The 16,345-nt window shown below is 36.7% G+C and overlaps 1 protein-coding gene across 3 annotated transcripts in view; it reads right to left on the bottom strand.

Annotated features, from left to right (window-relative positions):
• MND1 (meiotic nuclear divisions 1) overlaps positions 1-16,345 on the bottom strand; it is a 42,414-nt gene that overhangs the window by 7,632 nt on the left and 18,437 nt on the right. For all 3 annotated transcript variants that reach the window (XM_056490741.1, XM_056490740.1, XM_056490739.1), the window contains exons 5-6: positions 12,499-12,573; positions 10,543-10,657 (exon numbers count right to left, since the gene is read on the bottom strand). In XM_056490741.1, coding sequence (XP_056346716.1) covers positions 10,543-10,657; positions 12,499-12,573 — 190 coding nt within the window. The remainder of the gene's footprint in view (positions 1-10,542; positions 10,658-12,498; positions 12,574-16,345) is intronic.

Here is a 16,345-nt window from a genome sequence, read left to right as displayed (position 1 = left end):
GTCAAGTCTTATCAGCAAAAAACTCCCTCTGTCCTGTATGAAAAGATCTCACTATCAAATTTCATCAGTATGTACACAGGGTGTCCTTGAAAAATGTCCAACAGAATTTGTCAGATTTACTACCAAAAAATTCCTCTATGCAAGACATGCTCTTGCACAAAAGTTATATTCAATATATTCAAGTACCTACATTAAAAGACCATTGACCTTTCAACTGCTGTACTTTAAAACCCATGCTGAAATCTTAGTTGCATAACTAAAATACTTCAATTTTCATCTAAAGAGCAGAGGAAAGCAAAGAGCTTGCAAAACAGAAACAAGCACACCAACTTGATTCAGGGCTGATCCAGGGCTCCTTGACACTCTGTGTTTCTTGCACTGGACAACTCTTCCTTCCCCACTTCATTCACTAATAAACTCCACACCTTCAGCACAGCTAAAGGAACTTGCACAGTTCTGAGCAACTGAACTGTATTTTGCAAGGAGGCCCATTCCAGAGCATCATGGATTTTGGCCAGCTGTGGATTGCAATTTGTGGTCATCTCATGTGTCGCAGACATTGCAGAGAAGAGTCTGCATTGCAAGAGGTTCTCTGGTCTCTGTAACCACAACTCAAGCATGTTCAACTTTACCTATGCCCTTTCTGAGGTATTTGTTGCCTGTTTTTAAGGTTTCCAATTTTCTGGCCCTACAATTTAAGGCTATTAGTTTTTGCCATCTTCTCCATGAACCTGAGTAACAGGTAATTCCTTTCCTTTTCTTGAGGAGATATGGACCTGCAAAAGCCACCAGGAACCATCTTCTTTTGAGCCCTATTTTTGTAAAGTTTTTTTGTCACTTAGAATGTGATTGCTCAATTTCCTTTTGCTCTACTCTGAGCACTTAGTTACATGAATATATGAATGTTCTGAAATAAATTAGATATATCCAGGTAGGATATCCAACACTGACACTGTGTTACAGCTGAAGCCATGCTAAAGCCTTTAGTATCAAAATTTCTGCCTTGAGCAGAAAGATTATTGCATGCATCTTTTTGTGGGTTATACTGCTTTTGTATCTTAGTATGGGAGTTCTTCTTGGCACAACAGAAATTCGTATATTTAAATTGTAAACTACTGTAACTCTGACATCTTTTTTCAAATCCTCCCGAATTAACCAACTGCCTCAGATCATGTGTGCGCACAATATCCTAGAATACAGGTAATACCCTTGCACTTGCCACTACTGAATGTTATTCAGGGTTTATTAGACTATCTTTTCAATTTGTCATGATCATTTTGAAATCCTACTTTGTCCTCTGTCCGTGCAGTCTCTCCTAGTGTCATCATCTGCAGATATAACATACGAACATCTTCTATTGTATTATCCAGTTCATTAATATAAACTGAGCAGGTGTACATATACGACAGACTGTATTACAGAGCTTCCTTCATCAATTTCACCTCCCTTTCTGGTATTGAATTGTTCACAAATTATAAAGTGGGTTGAGATTCACACTACTGCTGTTCCATCAGGATTGTATTTCCCTACTTTCCTTAAAACAATATCATGCCAAACTGAGTCAAAACACCAAAGACAAACTTCCGGCAATCTACAAAGATCTTTTATAGTGGCAGAGAGAAAACCTCTGTGTTGCTCTAAGTGTTTCCAAGTTGGTTTCCTGTTCTGAATTTTTCTGATATCCTGCTATTTTCAATGAAACTAGCTCATAAAACATTGAAGTGAGAAGGGAAGAAAAGCCATTGGAAATACTGTCAAATGTGCCAACATTAGTCTTGAACTTATACAACCTGCCCTGCAAAAACTTCACTTAAATAGCACAGAAAAAGGTATCTATATTAGGAATATACAGTCACAATCCAGGTAAACCCAAAATGAAAACATAACATACTATCTCATGAGATATAGGGGATATCTTAATATAAAAGATTAGCAACAATTTTTTTAAGCAAGGCCAGAGAAGACCTCAATTTGATAGTCCTGCATGTTAGCACTAAAGACAATGAACTAAAATCACAATACCTTTCCTGACCTTATTTTACATGTGAAAGTCATGAAAAGATTTAGACCAGCACACTCCTTTGAATATCACTTTATCAAAATGGTCTGAATGAGTGCTACCATACACAATTAACCTAGCAGGTCTAACACTGGAACACAGAAGCAAAATACTTACTCCACAAAACCCTTTTTGTCCCATATATAAATGGATCTATAGATCAGTTCCATTTGATTTTTTTTTCCATCAGGGCTTTAAAATATGGTCAAATGGACTGCTCCCAATTTACTCCTAAATCAGAGTGTCATAAATGCAGCCATAAATAGCTGTTTTCCACATCACAGATTTTTATCAAGAGTCTAGCATCCTAAGCAGCTCAACAGATTTTGCCACAAAGATTTACTGGCTATTCCCACATACTTCACCTATGAGCCTCTCACTTTACATATTTTTTCTGTCATTCAAATATAAACAAATAAGAAACTGTCATTCAAATATAAACAAATATAGAAAAATAACAAAAACATGTCTTGTGAGTGCTCTCACTTGATTTCAAGAAAAAGTAACGTGCCAGAGTGGCAACTCAGTTAAGCAGCATATTTGTTATATATATTTATCTAAAGATTTGGTCCTCCAACTGCAGCCTTTCTGAGTGTCCAAGAAAAGCTCCACTGACAAAACACAGTTTTTTGCTTAACTAGCTAAAATGCCGTTTCATTTTAAGGCAAGTTGGCTTGACACTCCCTAAGAGCAGTCTGGCTAGAATGTATTTGAGGCATAAAAACACAAGTATGCACAAGTCTAAATATTTTGGTCAATTTTTTCATTGCAGAGTAACCTCTTATCTGAAGACCAAACGCAGAGACAGAGAAATTCTCTGAAATGCAGAGAATAAGAGCCTTTTGCTGAAAGCCAAATGACCCTTCTGGACTTCAGCTTTCCAGCTTCAGCCAAAAGTCCCACATTTCACTTTAAGCTTTGTGCCTTAGGTATGTATGTACAGACACTTTTTAAGCTGCCCCGTTTGTCCTAATGGCCCTTCATTCATTATTCTTCATGGCTGTTATATTTTCCTTTCTTCTCAAGTGCCAAAAGCTGCTCACCCATTTACATAGTCCTGTTGCTCCCTCATTCAGTTTTGTTCAAATCCATTTTCTAACAATTCAGTTCATCACAGAGTTCATGAAAATGCCCTTAGAAAACTTGTCAGTTGTTCCTAGCTGGTCAGAAGATCCCTGGTTGCTCTTCAGGGACACTACCACACGACAGACAATTCTGTGAGGTACATGACAAATGACCACATGTATGAAAGTCTTGTGAAGAAGGAATTGAAAGACTTCATCAGATTTTCTGGATGGAAAGAGAGATTTCAATGACCTCAGGAGAGTCCATTACAAGACATGGGCATCTACATCACCAGCTCCTCAACTGAGCTGACAACTTGCTTTTATCACAGGTGAACTTCAGCACTGGAATGAAGGGCCAAGGTGAGAACTCTTTAACTTGCTTTTTTCAGGGAAGGTCCTTAGCAGTACATCACAGCCCCCAGTAACCACAGCCAGATTCTGCTTAGCAAGTGCTTCCTTTGTCAAAGGACCAGCCTTTTCAATAGTTAGAATGCAAACAAGCCTACTTTGATTTTCAAGATATTAAAAAAAAAAAAAAAAAGGGGCTGAAGATAAAGGAGCAGATACTCTGCTTAAACTGGCAAGTCCATCCAGTTTCCTATGATTGCCAAAGGAGCCTGGATCAGTAATCCAAGCACCCATTTGTAACTCCATTCATTCAGTATGAATGGAGTTCCTCTTCTCAACTGTACTTAACAGGTAAGATTTTATCACTGTGTATTAAACTATGTTTACATACAAGTACACTTATTCCTCATTTTTCCTAGAAACTAAGTTAATGTTTAGTTTTCATAAGTTTGAGTTATCTTTAAGTGTAGTTTTTGAACAAGTAATTTAATTTGTCAACCTTCCAAATGAATGACAAGCCATTTCAAGAACAGTATAGGGAGCAGGGGAAAGAAAACAAAATTCTTAGTTTGTTGCAATTACTTGAGAACCAGTAGAGTAAACGTGTCCTTTCATTACTAGTGCACATCTATATATATTCCGGTACTCCACGATGAAAGAGGAAGAAAGATGTGGGTGTGTGAGCTGTATAGTTGGTTTTTTTTTATTAGTAGCAGATAGCCTGATCCATTGTCTATTTCCTGTCATATCCTCATCCAGATCCTCTGGAGATGAATATATTAAATATAAAATACTCTTTAAGATGAGACTAATTTTAAAAAGTATTTTTAATCCTTTTTAAACAGTTAAAAAACTATTATTTTTCTATGCACTTTAAAGCAAGTGTCTGATTTGCCCCAAAGAAAGCTTAGTTTAACACACTAAGACTAACATAAGTGTGAGTGAAGACACAAGTCTAACATCAGCAGAGTGACTAATTTCCAATTGCAGACCTTTGTTAATGGCATTACTGCATAGACTATAAAAAGCACAGCTTTTCTCTCAGATGCCAGGTGCATATTTCATGGTCAGTAGCTAGGAAACACCCTTCTAATTGCAAACTGAACATATTGCATCTAAAGGTGATTACAAAAACATTTCCTCTCTGGGTTTCATCTGTACACTATTGATCTTGGCACTTAGACCAGGCTTAAAATTATTTGTAGACTTTCTCTTTTCAAAGTGGAAACATTAATTTTTTTTAAATAGATACTTAATAGTTCATTAGATTATATTGCTGACAAGGCTTTTTAGTTTAAACCACCTGATACAATTTCTGAACAGCAATCCATCTTTGAACAACAATCCATTAAACCCGTTTGTAAATTACTAGCATTCTGACGGATTTTTAGTTAAACTGATGCAACTCATTTTAAAGTCTCTCCATTAGCCAGGATAGTCCAATCTTAATTTCGTTTCTCCACTAGTGTTTCCTCTTCTGGGAACAGGAACTATTCCCAGCGTTAGTAAGAATCCCCTGAAGAATGAATAAAGTTTTCATAACATGAAGTACACCTCCATATGTAACATATTTTCAAACTGATTTGAACATAAGAGATTAGAGGGGTCTATCAACATAAAAACCACGCCCAAAAAACCTACACCCAAACTATGCACTACAAAAAATTCAGCAGCTAAATACTTTTCAGCATTCACCCTTCAGATATTAAGATGAGTGAAAAAACTGAACAGAACTATTTTCTCATGTCTGTATACCCTAACAATTCCTCACAACAGTTTGCCAAGCTGAAATTTTCATTGTTTAGAAACATGAGAATTAGAAATTTTTGAAGGACCTAAAAGGAAAAAAAAAAAGATGTTTTCAAGTACATATTACATATAATGTGACACTTCCATGGTATCCAGCAAAGTCTGCATGTTTTACCAATATTTATTTTCACAGAATCATGTAAATATTAGTTTTAGAAAATAATCTAACCCTGGACTGGCAGTGATGCCTCTGAGATCACACATTCAGAGAGTCAAAAGAATAACTACATGGATATTTGTTGTTTGAAATTGTGTTCATTTGAACCACTTGCCTCTCTTGTTATAGGATAAAAATAAACAGACAGAGATAAAGTAAAAAGGTTGACACCAAAATTGCTACATATGTTGTATCTGATAGTTTGCTAATTATTGAGAAAATAGTTTGCCTAGACATGCTCAGATCACTTTTTTAAAGGTAAAAGCTCAAGACATAAAAGTTATCAGTAACCAGCCATTCTAAAAACAAGCTAAATAAAAAAGGAATGCTAACAGGCAAGATCCCGGGCCCCATAAATACTACCAAACAAACCACACAGAAGTCACTCCAGTATGCAGTACGCAATATTTCTGAGAGAGCTGCCCTATCCAAAGGCACACATGGCTATTAACAAAGCATGGCTATTGTGAAAAAAAAGAAAAGGCCAAACAATGCTTTAATAAAGCATAAACCAACATTCCTCTTATTGCAGTGAAAGAACAAGACGTCTGAAATTCTAGAAATGTTTATTTTACAATGAGCACTGAAAAGTGTTTAGCTGTTTCCAATTACAAGCTGACCAGAACTCAGAGTAAAGTCCTTGCCATTTATACACTTGTGTTACCAGACAAACTCTTCTACAAAATGAGAAAAATTTTATTAGCTCCCTAACACCTCTCTCTTGTAGCCAGAAAGAATGAAACATATGCAGCAGGTTAATCTTGATATTAGGTGGAGCTTTTTCTGTTGACTTTATGAAAATCTGCATAAATTATGAACTATTGTGTTGGAGTGTGTAAAATAGAAGCCTCTCTGAGTCCCTCTGAGAGACAAAAGAGTGCAGGGATTGAATTAAAGCCCTTAGAGAAATTAAAATATATTAAACCACACAGACATGAAGTAGAAGTTTTAGTTTTAAGTAAGTAGGAATATTATTAAGTCACACAGATATGAAGTAGAAGTGTAAGTTTTAATGTTAAGTAAGAAAGTATATACTTTAAGTGCCTTAAGAGAGTAAAAAGCCCTAAAGTCTAATATAAAACTCAAGTTTAGCTGAAAGTTCAGTAACTTAGCCCGACAGAATGAAAACATAGTAAGAACACTGCTTGCATTTTCTAGAGAGAACAGATAGAACCATCTACAGAACAGACAGAACTATTTACATTAATAGATAGAACTATATGAGTAAATTATGTGTAAGAAGTGACAATACTTTCGTACTTTAGAATTAAGATTCTAATAGGTGCAGAAAGGATGTTTTAGATTAATGTTTTCAGCTCATTGGATGATTTATGAATAAAAGCTCCTGTATTGGGGTGACACACACACAACAGACAAAAAGAAGAAGAGGAGGAAGAGGAGGAAGAGGAGGAAGAGGAGGAAGAGGAGGAAGAGGAGGAAGAGGAGGAAGAAGAAAAAGAAGAAGAGGAAAAAGAAGAAGAAGAAAAAGAAGAAGAAGAAAAAGAAGAAGAAGAAAAAGAAGAACAGGCGAAAGAAGGAGGAGAAGAGGCAGAAGGAAGAGAAGTAGTAGTAGTAGTGGTAGTGGAAGAAGAAACAGAAATGCCAGGGAGCTGCTGATTCTGCTTCTACTTGGGACTCTTATTCCAGAAAGCTTTGGCACGGACTTTAATATTCTGAACTCTCTGCCTTCGAGCTTTACAGCAACCAATTACTTTTCTTGTCTCTTTGAAGACCCAGACCCATGAATAACCCAACACTATTGGAAGCTTGCATTCTCTATGGCTTTGTTGTCTACCATAACCTTTAGAGAATCCAGAAGTATCATGTCTCCAACTCTGTACACATGCATGCTATGTCATGTAAGAGACAAATCTCTCTACAATGGCTGCTCTCCCATGAGAATATATTCCAGCCTAGATCGACAGACCTCAAAGGTGAGAAACAATTATCCTGTCCTGCACCATCTGAGGCAGGCTAACAAGTTTAATAGAAAAGTATAAAATTCCACTATGTCTTTGGCTTTCTTTACTTCAAATGACTCTTCAGTTTTACTGCCTTTGAGAAATAATTTATTAATCAATCCTAACTTAGAGGTTTCTTAAACAACATTACCAAGTGGCAAAGACAAGCTTCTGAACTGCAGAGATCATTAGACAAAAAATCCACATATTTTGCTGTCCTAGATATATTTTTACAGTAACATTCCTGTAAAATGGAATTATCTGAATATATCCACAAGACCAGACTACTACGTAGCTTCCTCTAGTGGTCAGTCCCTAAATCTTGTTGCTTCTGCTATTTACTTTAGTTACTTGTTACACACAAATTCTTCTGTGTTCAAATGCTGTAAATTTGAGAAAGCATTGAAATTTATCCTGCAATGTACCTCTGATAAAAAAGCAAAGGAAACTAAGCCAAAACATTGAACAAAACATTTGTTAGTGATACTAAAAGGACAAAGAGTGAAGTCAAAAACTAGAGTTATTAGTTTTCCCATTTGCCCCCTTGTGAATATGCATTATAATATATTTAGTTACATAGTCAAGCTCAACTTTCCCACAACAAGATTCAGGAAGGAAAGACAGATGTTCAGTTTTTAGCTGAGTCTTCAGATATTTGCTGTGAATCATTCACACTTTTGTTTTGACCCTGAAAATTAGATATGTGTGCCTGTGCGCATGCATGTTTTAAACAGGTTTGCTGCTGTGCAACTGGTTTGTTTCTGCAAAGCTCCACTGAGGGAAAGAGCAATTAAAAGACACAGCAAAGCATTTGTCAAATTTGAAGGTCACTGAAAACAGATAACAATTTGATATAGCCCTGAAATACCACAAGAAGAATCAAGGAAGCTCTCTGTGATATGGGATGAGAAATTAACAGAATGTAATTTTATACTGAGCATCAGGTTGAAGTCATTAAGGAGAAAGACTGAAAACCCAAAGGTAGAAAGTGACAACTGCCCATTACAAAATATATTTTACTGAACAATTCAACTGTTAAAAAGAGTGCAATTACATAACATAACAGCCATCTCTGACTCTAAAACAAGGTAGTTAGAAATCCACTTAGGTGATTTAACTGAAAATAATCCCGACGGTCATGTTATCTAAACTATACAGAAGTAAAAAATCGTATCACCCACATGCAGTTTGAAAATCCATGAATGAGTAATTTATTTATTATAAGGTGTTTTTCTGTGAAACAGCAACAGTAATGTTTATGTCTAGCTGAATGTATTCCATTGCCTGAGATTCTTTATTGCCTTCTTACTTTTGCCTTTGCACTTTACTGTACTCTGGAACCAAAAGAAGTTCCCCTCAACCGTTTTTTGGTTTTTTTTTCATTTTATCTCTCCCACAAAGCCTGTCAACTTCCATTCAGCTTTGACAAGGACATAACTTCTCAACACTGACATCATCATTTATTCCCTCATCCACTGTCAGCAACAATGCACAATGCCACTGCAGCAATGCCTGACAGAACACATAATGAAGCAAAAACTTTTAAAATTAAATTCAAGGACAAATTAATTTTGAAACACTACTGCATATTTCCCTGGGAAGCCCACAGGTAACTCAACAGTGCTACAAGTCCCTTAAATGCTCATCCCTCCATCACAGAAATTCACATGGAGCTCCCACACACTTGGACAAAAATCCCAAATCCACAACATACAGACAAAAGACAAGGGCATGACTGAAGCAACTAAGTATTACATTTCCTTCCCTTTCTCTGTTTTTCTTCGGGATACTAGTCTCCATGCTGCCAACTAATGCAGCTTGCCCTAGCATTGCAGCTGTGATTTTTTGCTCTCTCCTGCCACATTTAGGAACCTGCTCATCGCAACTGTTCCAAAAGAGAGGATCTCAAACCATTCCGTGCAATGTGACTGTAAGGGTAGCTCAGCAGTCAAAATATCTGACACTGCACATCCTTCTGCTGTTGGCATCTACCTAACCTCATTCTTTTTTACACTTGGAATCAGCTGGAATGTATCTTCTCCTCAGGAGAGCAGGCACTGAGGGATTTAAAGCACAGTAACTAACTTCAAGTCTCAAGTTTGCTTATTCCCTGGCATGCCATTACAGCCTTGGGGAAAGATAACACAGCTGACAAAAAATGTCACAGCCCCTCAAATATAATATCTGTCCAAATTTGGCGAGTGCTGCCAACTCTGTTTATGTTCCTGGCTTTCTCTCAGAACAGCTCTAAAGCTGTGGACTTAGTAAAATAAGGAAGGAATAAGATTTAGCCACATTTTTTTTCAGAAAACATTCTGTGCCTGTTTCTCAGCACTGCGTAACAGCATTTTGGCATTACAGGAACCTGAACATACAGTGGTGCTTGGGTAGCAATGTAAGAGCCTAATAAATAAAACCTGCGACATAAATTGGTGCACTGGCTGGGAAATCTCAAATTGGTGAACCAAAACCACTACAAACATGAAAGCTGCAATAGAGAAAATTCAATAAAATTTCATGCACGCTTTTCATTTTTTCTGCTAAGGATCAGAATATTAAGTGCATTTCAGTGTCAAATTCTGTATTAAAGTCACTTGCCTTTCATTGTATTCCACTGGACTTAGAAACTCCAACCAAAACCCAGCATGTCAGAGACAGAAAAGTCAGTTAAGAGTATGATAACCCACTTTCATGTAAGTGACAATTAAGTGACTCTAATGAAATGATTATGGTTTTAAATAGGCAAGATAAAGTAAGTAGAAAGATACCCATCTTAACAGCATAGGACTGAAGGTAAACAGAGCCAGAAACTCCTCTTCCTACACAAGTTCTAGGATACAGCACAAGTTACAAAATTAATATGGCTTTGGAAAGGATGATCCTGATTCTAAAGCATCAGAGCATTTTAATTATAGGATTGTCTCCTAACTGCTCATGTGGTGGCAGAGTAAATATCAATAAACCTCCTCATATATAATAGAACAGAACATGAAAAGAAATCATCAGTGTAATTGTTTTGTATTGCTGAGCTTTAAAAAGAAAAGCAGCGATTCTTTGACTAACCTCTAAATATTAGATTTTAAGCTAAAGAGGTACAGACCTTTTCAGGGAAAAGATCACTTTAAACAATACACAACTTACGCATCTCTTCAATAACGTCTGGATCACATTCCCTGTATTTGTCTATTTCTTTCTTTAGCTGCTCTTTTTTCTGCCGAAGAGCAGCAAGTTCCTTCAGCAGAGCTGCTCGTTCTGCCTGGGGATTCAAAGGATGTTGGGAGATACAAAAAAAACCCCAAACATTAAAAATAGCAATTATCACACAAAGTTGTTTAAAAAAATAAGAATATACAAATTTAAAAGCTCCTTTCACTACTGCTTTCTGTCTATGAATCACTTGAGCACTCCATTTTATTACCCAGAATTCTCAGTGACACTAAATGATACTGAATATCATCTGGAAATAAAAAAAATTAAGGCCAAAATGGATCAACAAAAGATAAATTTTCTATAACCTTTGAACCATGGTTTAAGAAACTGCAAAGAGATCACTTAATTATTGGGCTTAAAGGTTAAGCAGTATTTAGGAGTGCTAGTCTTGTAATTAAAAATGGCATTACAGAAAAACCTACCATCTGCCCTTCCACAAATTGAGATGCTGTGTATGAACACCCTCTGAATTTGTCTTCTTTCTTTTTCCACACCATTTAAGAACAATGGTGTCAAAAATGAATTCAGATATTTATGACATTATAGTCTTTGTTGGGATTGTAAATAATACTGACCTCAAAGATTCTATCGATCAATAAGATTGGTAAGAGACTCAACATGAGTTCTCCCACAGTCAGCTCAGCACATACTTCTAATTCACTCTATAGTTACAGAAAAACACTGGAACTGGCTGATATTCAAGAAACTCAAGCTAGGCTAGCCTAGAAGAGCCAGATTGCATGAGTTTGCCGTTGGTAAAATCTTGATGGTTTCCAATCTCCATAGTAACCCAGTTGTTTGTGGATTTGGGGTTTTGTTTAAGGTTGTTGGGTTTTCCCCCACCCCAAATTTCCATATTCCCAGTGCTTTTGTCAACAGTTCGGATTCAGCATGTTCTGAAACAGCAGAAAGGAAATCAAAAGTTTCCAGATGCTGAGGTACGAAGGTGAAATGCTTGGAGACCTACATTGCAATCTAGAATTTTTAGGACTTCTTCCTGATGTATAATCAAGAAGATCATACATGTTTATACATGTATACATATATACATGTTATGTATATATATACGTATTTCCAACAAATGTTGGAAACATCAGCCAAAACAGGATTTCCAGGCCAACAGCTTCATGTAGGGCAGGCCACATGTTGGAGAAGCCCAAGGCTGAAACAGTTTGTTTGGAAACAGGACAAGCACAACTACGTGAGAAACCTGACTGGTGATTCCTGATTACAGTCTGTTGCTAATGAATGAGTAAAGAATCCCCATTAAAGATACTGCCAAAAAGCAGGTTTTAATTGAATTTGTGGAACTGCAATTTTAACACAGCTCGATGGTAAGATTCACTCTATTCCTTACTAGATAAATGAATCATACACAGGGAAAACCTAGAGCATTTCTACGAAAAAGTTTGAATTCAAAGATCTGGCACTCTCCTACAAAATTCAATTCCTCCTGAAAGCTTCTAGCTCTCTTTTATTGGAGGTTTAAGTAACTTTAGGCTGAACATCTCAATGCAAGTCAGCAACTGAGAATACCATATGAAGTATTTCTAACTACTATGTTGGTTATGACAAACATGAAGCTTAGATATTTTTTTGCAGCTTCAGCAAGTGAAGAGCACCGGGCTTACATGGCTGCTCAGAACAGTAATTTAGAAATCTATATTACAAATAAGTTGAAAAATCCAAACCAACATCTAAGTTTGTAGTTAGCAGATTTGACAGCTCAGCAACCACTGGCAACTTTGGTACATGCCTCTGGGTAGTTCCATTTTTAAGATATTTTTAAATCTAAAAATACCTGGAAGTACTACACTAGTATTTACACGAAGTACATACTTGTAGCTCTATTTCCTTGTAGGTTTACCTCCCCTCATAGCAACTTACAGTATCTTCACGTCCAATTTTTGATTTCTCAATGCTTTTTTGTAAAGCCTCTTTTTTCTGACTGCTTTCAGCAAACTGATAAAGAAAACAAAGAACAAAATCAATTTTTTTCAGTAACATATTAAACACAGCTATAAAATGCGCATACATATTAATGCATTTAAATAAACAAGTGGATATATCTCTTTAAAATACATGTATTTTAAAAAATAGATTTTAAAATACATGTATAACTTATGGAATTAAAATAAACAAAATAAATACAAAAGAGCCCAAATATAAATCTGAGGCTCTGAACCACAGAGAAGAATTACAGGAAGCAACTTCAAGTCTAAGAAATTTTCATTCTCGTGTCACATAATCTTGTTATATTCTGAATGTTCAGCATGGGACTAAAATCCTATTTCATACCATAATCTGGCATCTTATGCAAATGACCCCATAACATGGAGGCTTTGGATCTGATTATTTCCTTTGGTCATTTTCCAGCTGTTCCTATTCAATGGAAGCAGTGACAAAAGCTGGAGCAGATCCACCTGCTCAGCTGCAGATACCAGTGTTCCCAAAGTGATATGTCACTGGCATGGCCCTGATCCCTTTTACATGCTGATGAATGGAAGCCTCTGTTCAAAGGCATGTAAAGCTATGGCCCCCTTTTACTGTGTGGCCCTTGCACTGCTAGACCTCACAGAGATCCTTTCCTTCAGGTCTGAGACAGAGTAATCTCACACGGCAGGTGTGAGTAATCCTTCCATTTTTCTGTTACATCAGGAGAAATTATTTGCCAGGAGAGATCTGTTTCCATTAACCTGCCACCCATCTTGAACCGAGCCTCCACAGGTCAGTTGGCAGTTTTCCAGAGATACTTTGGAAACTCTTATGCTGGGCAGGAGTATGACTTGACCCTCAGGGACACCATACTCAGCATTAGAAAAAGCATCTTGAAATATTAAATGAGATGAATGAGAATGAAAAAAAAATTCTAACAGATTGAAAACCAACTACTGCATTGAAACCAACAAAAAATTAGAAAATATAAAAAGAAACAATAGCATGCTTTTTAAGTATCCTTTGATTTAGTTTTAAATATGTCACACTAATTGTGAAAAGAACAGCTGTCAGAGCTCAGGTTTTACTCTGCCCTACCTCAAAATCCCCCCACATGAATCCTCCACTTCTACATTCCCTTTCTCACTAAGGATTCCACTGAGTGCAAAAGCATTCCCAGATATTTCTTGCAATCCCCAGCCTTGATAATTTAACCATATGGTTTATATCATGCAGCTGATCCAAATGCATTCATGCAACACAAACAGAACTCCTCTGGAGCTATAATTAGTTCTCAATTTCAATTTAAACTAACATTTGGTCCATATTTTCAGAATATTAAAAGTAAATGTATGATAATTATCAAGCAGAGCTTACTGCCAAGTCTTGGAGATCAGTCCTAACAGTAAAAAGAAACTCCATACTGGTGGTCCATAAGGATTAGGATACAGCCCAACTGCAGCTCACTGGGTTTAGTGGTTCCTCTCATAGTTCGATTTTTAAAAATAATTACTCTGTGTTCATGCATGTGTAAATATACATACAGACAAAAAAGTCTCCTTTCTAATAGAATGTTTTAGTTGTCTTCAATTTATATACGTATTATACTAATAGTAAGACATAATTTGAGGAAAAATATGTCCAGTTCTTTACTTGCTGCTCTCAGTGCGAGTAACCAGAGGCAGCATAGGTTTCACTATGTGGCTTGAAGTACACCAACATCTTAATTTTGCTGGATAGTCAAAGAGTAGTCCTTCCAGGCTTTCCACAAAATTCTTGAAAGAGTAGGTGTGTAAGTCCCCACATGATGTCACACTAAACAGAGGTATACAGTTCAGAAGAGGGTAAGTACTTAGATGTAATTTGCAGCTCACAAAGTCTAAGAAAGACAAACCCTAGAGCAGGTCATTTCGCATCTCTGAACACAGGATTTTTCTCTAACAAAACCCAGAGAGGAGGCAGAGAAGCCAAGGAGCTTATCTAGACCCTTATACTACAAGTGGAAAGAAGCCAACAGTCTCTGCAAGAGAGGTCATAAAGGTGTCACTTTCTCTGTTTTTTTTTTAATACTCATTAAGTTCTTAATGTTTCTGCTTTCTATAAAATGGATGTACAGAAGGAGCTCTTGAGGTTGTGCAAATCAAAAAAGGCTGGTTTCCAACTTGGAAGCACCCAATATGGCATCTTATAATTTTCTTGATTCTCTATATTCCACACCATTTAATTATGCAAGAGACACTAATGACAAACTGTGGGACATAAAGGAATTTCTTAGACTCTGTCCTACACAACATGCAAGATTGCTATGCCAGAAGTTAGAACACCTTCCTTTGCCTAAAAGCAAAGATGATTTTTACACAATCTCATTTAAGATACTGCTTTCTTATCACATAGATTTTAATTGCTTGGGTATTTTTGGATTTTTAAATTATTCTTTAATTATAATTTCACATAACAAAAACATTACGAAATAAAATGACACCTCAGCTCTTTGTGTATTATTGTGAGGTCACGGTAGTTATCCTCTCTGATGACAAATAAAAGATGAGGATAAGGAAAAGGAATAGCAGAAGCAGGCAAGATATTGCAAAAACTCTTACACAGGACAAGGATTCAAAGCGTGAGGAACAGATGGCCAGGGTTTCTTACAAAGAATCTGTGACAATGGGAGAAGCAGAAGGGCTGGGATAGAGAGGTGGGAACACAGCTAAAAATAACTGTAATGAAAGAAGGAAAGACAGTCAGCAAGGATAAAGGAGCTGGGAGGAAGGATGGATACACATGATACAATACTTAATTGAAAGGTAAGTGCAAATGGCAAATGACAGGTTATAGGGCATTAAAAGAAAAAAAAGCAAAATTTGCAAAGATGTATGTATGATAGCAGAGGACCACATGATAAATACAGTGACTTACTTTCCCACTCATCAGCTGTAGAAAAGCCTGATGACAAAGAAGCACAGTAGCAGATGGAATATTTCAATTCCTGAAGCAGCCTTGGGGACATTTTTCAGGAGAACTGGCAAACAATTTCTCAAGGAACATTAACCACTCTCAGAGAAATCAGACTCCTGCCAACAGCAGAGAGACTGATCCAGCGATGATACTGTGGCCGGTCTATATTTCTTGAGAGAGATGTCTGGGTTGACACAGGAACAACCTTCTACCACAAGTGTAACTGACCCAGTGTGGAGAAGAAGTACAGAGAGACTCTACTCCAATATAAAATATTATGTTGGCAATCTGACTGCTCTGAATCAGCGCATGATTAAGTAAGGTGCAAGAAAGCAGCAAAAACTTCATCTAGGGGAAATAAGAAGGAGAGGAGACTAAATAATTCAAAATTAAGAAGTTAAAAATGTTCTCCACAAGAGCATTTTCATGTTTTCAAAACACGTTGGAAACCTGCAGTTTAATGAAGAAAGTAACTAGCATCTATAAAACAGGAGAGTTGGGGAACAACTTCTTTAGTTTTACAGACCCATATGATCAATTAAATGGCCACTAGACTTAGACATTAATTCAATCCAAAGTCCTCCAAAGGGATGATTTTTCCTACTCTTCAAAGGTGTCACACAATGTTATCTATACATGTGTGCAGTAGTTCAGGTGTGCAAAGTACTAGTGATGATAACCACCAAGTTCCATCATGGAACTTGGGGTCTGATTCATATCAAAAAACACAGATTAGACATACACACATAATTTATAATCTAGTATGAATGCATTAATACCAGGGCTCCACTTCAGCAAGCCACTGATTGGAATATTTGGAAGAAGAATGTTTAACAAACAACAG

This window comes from Oenanthe melanoleuca, chromosome 4, assembly GCF_029582105.1.
Source record: "Oenanthe melanoleuca isolate GR-GAL-2019-014 chromosome 4, OMel1.0, whole genome shotgun sequence".
Classification (NCBI taxonomy): domain Eukaryota; kingdom Metazoa; phylum Chordata; class Aves; order Passeriformes; family Muscicapidae; genus Oenanthe; species Oenanthe melanoleuca.
This window is presented reverse-complemented; position numbering and strand designations above follow the sequence as displayed.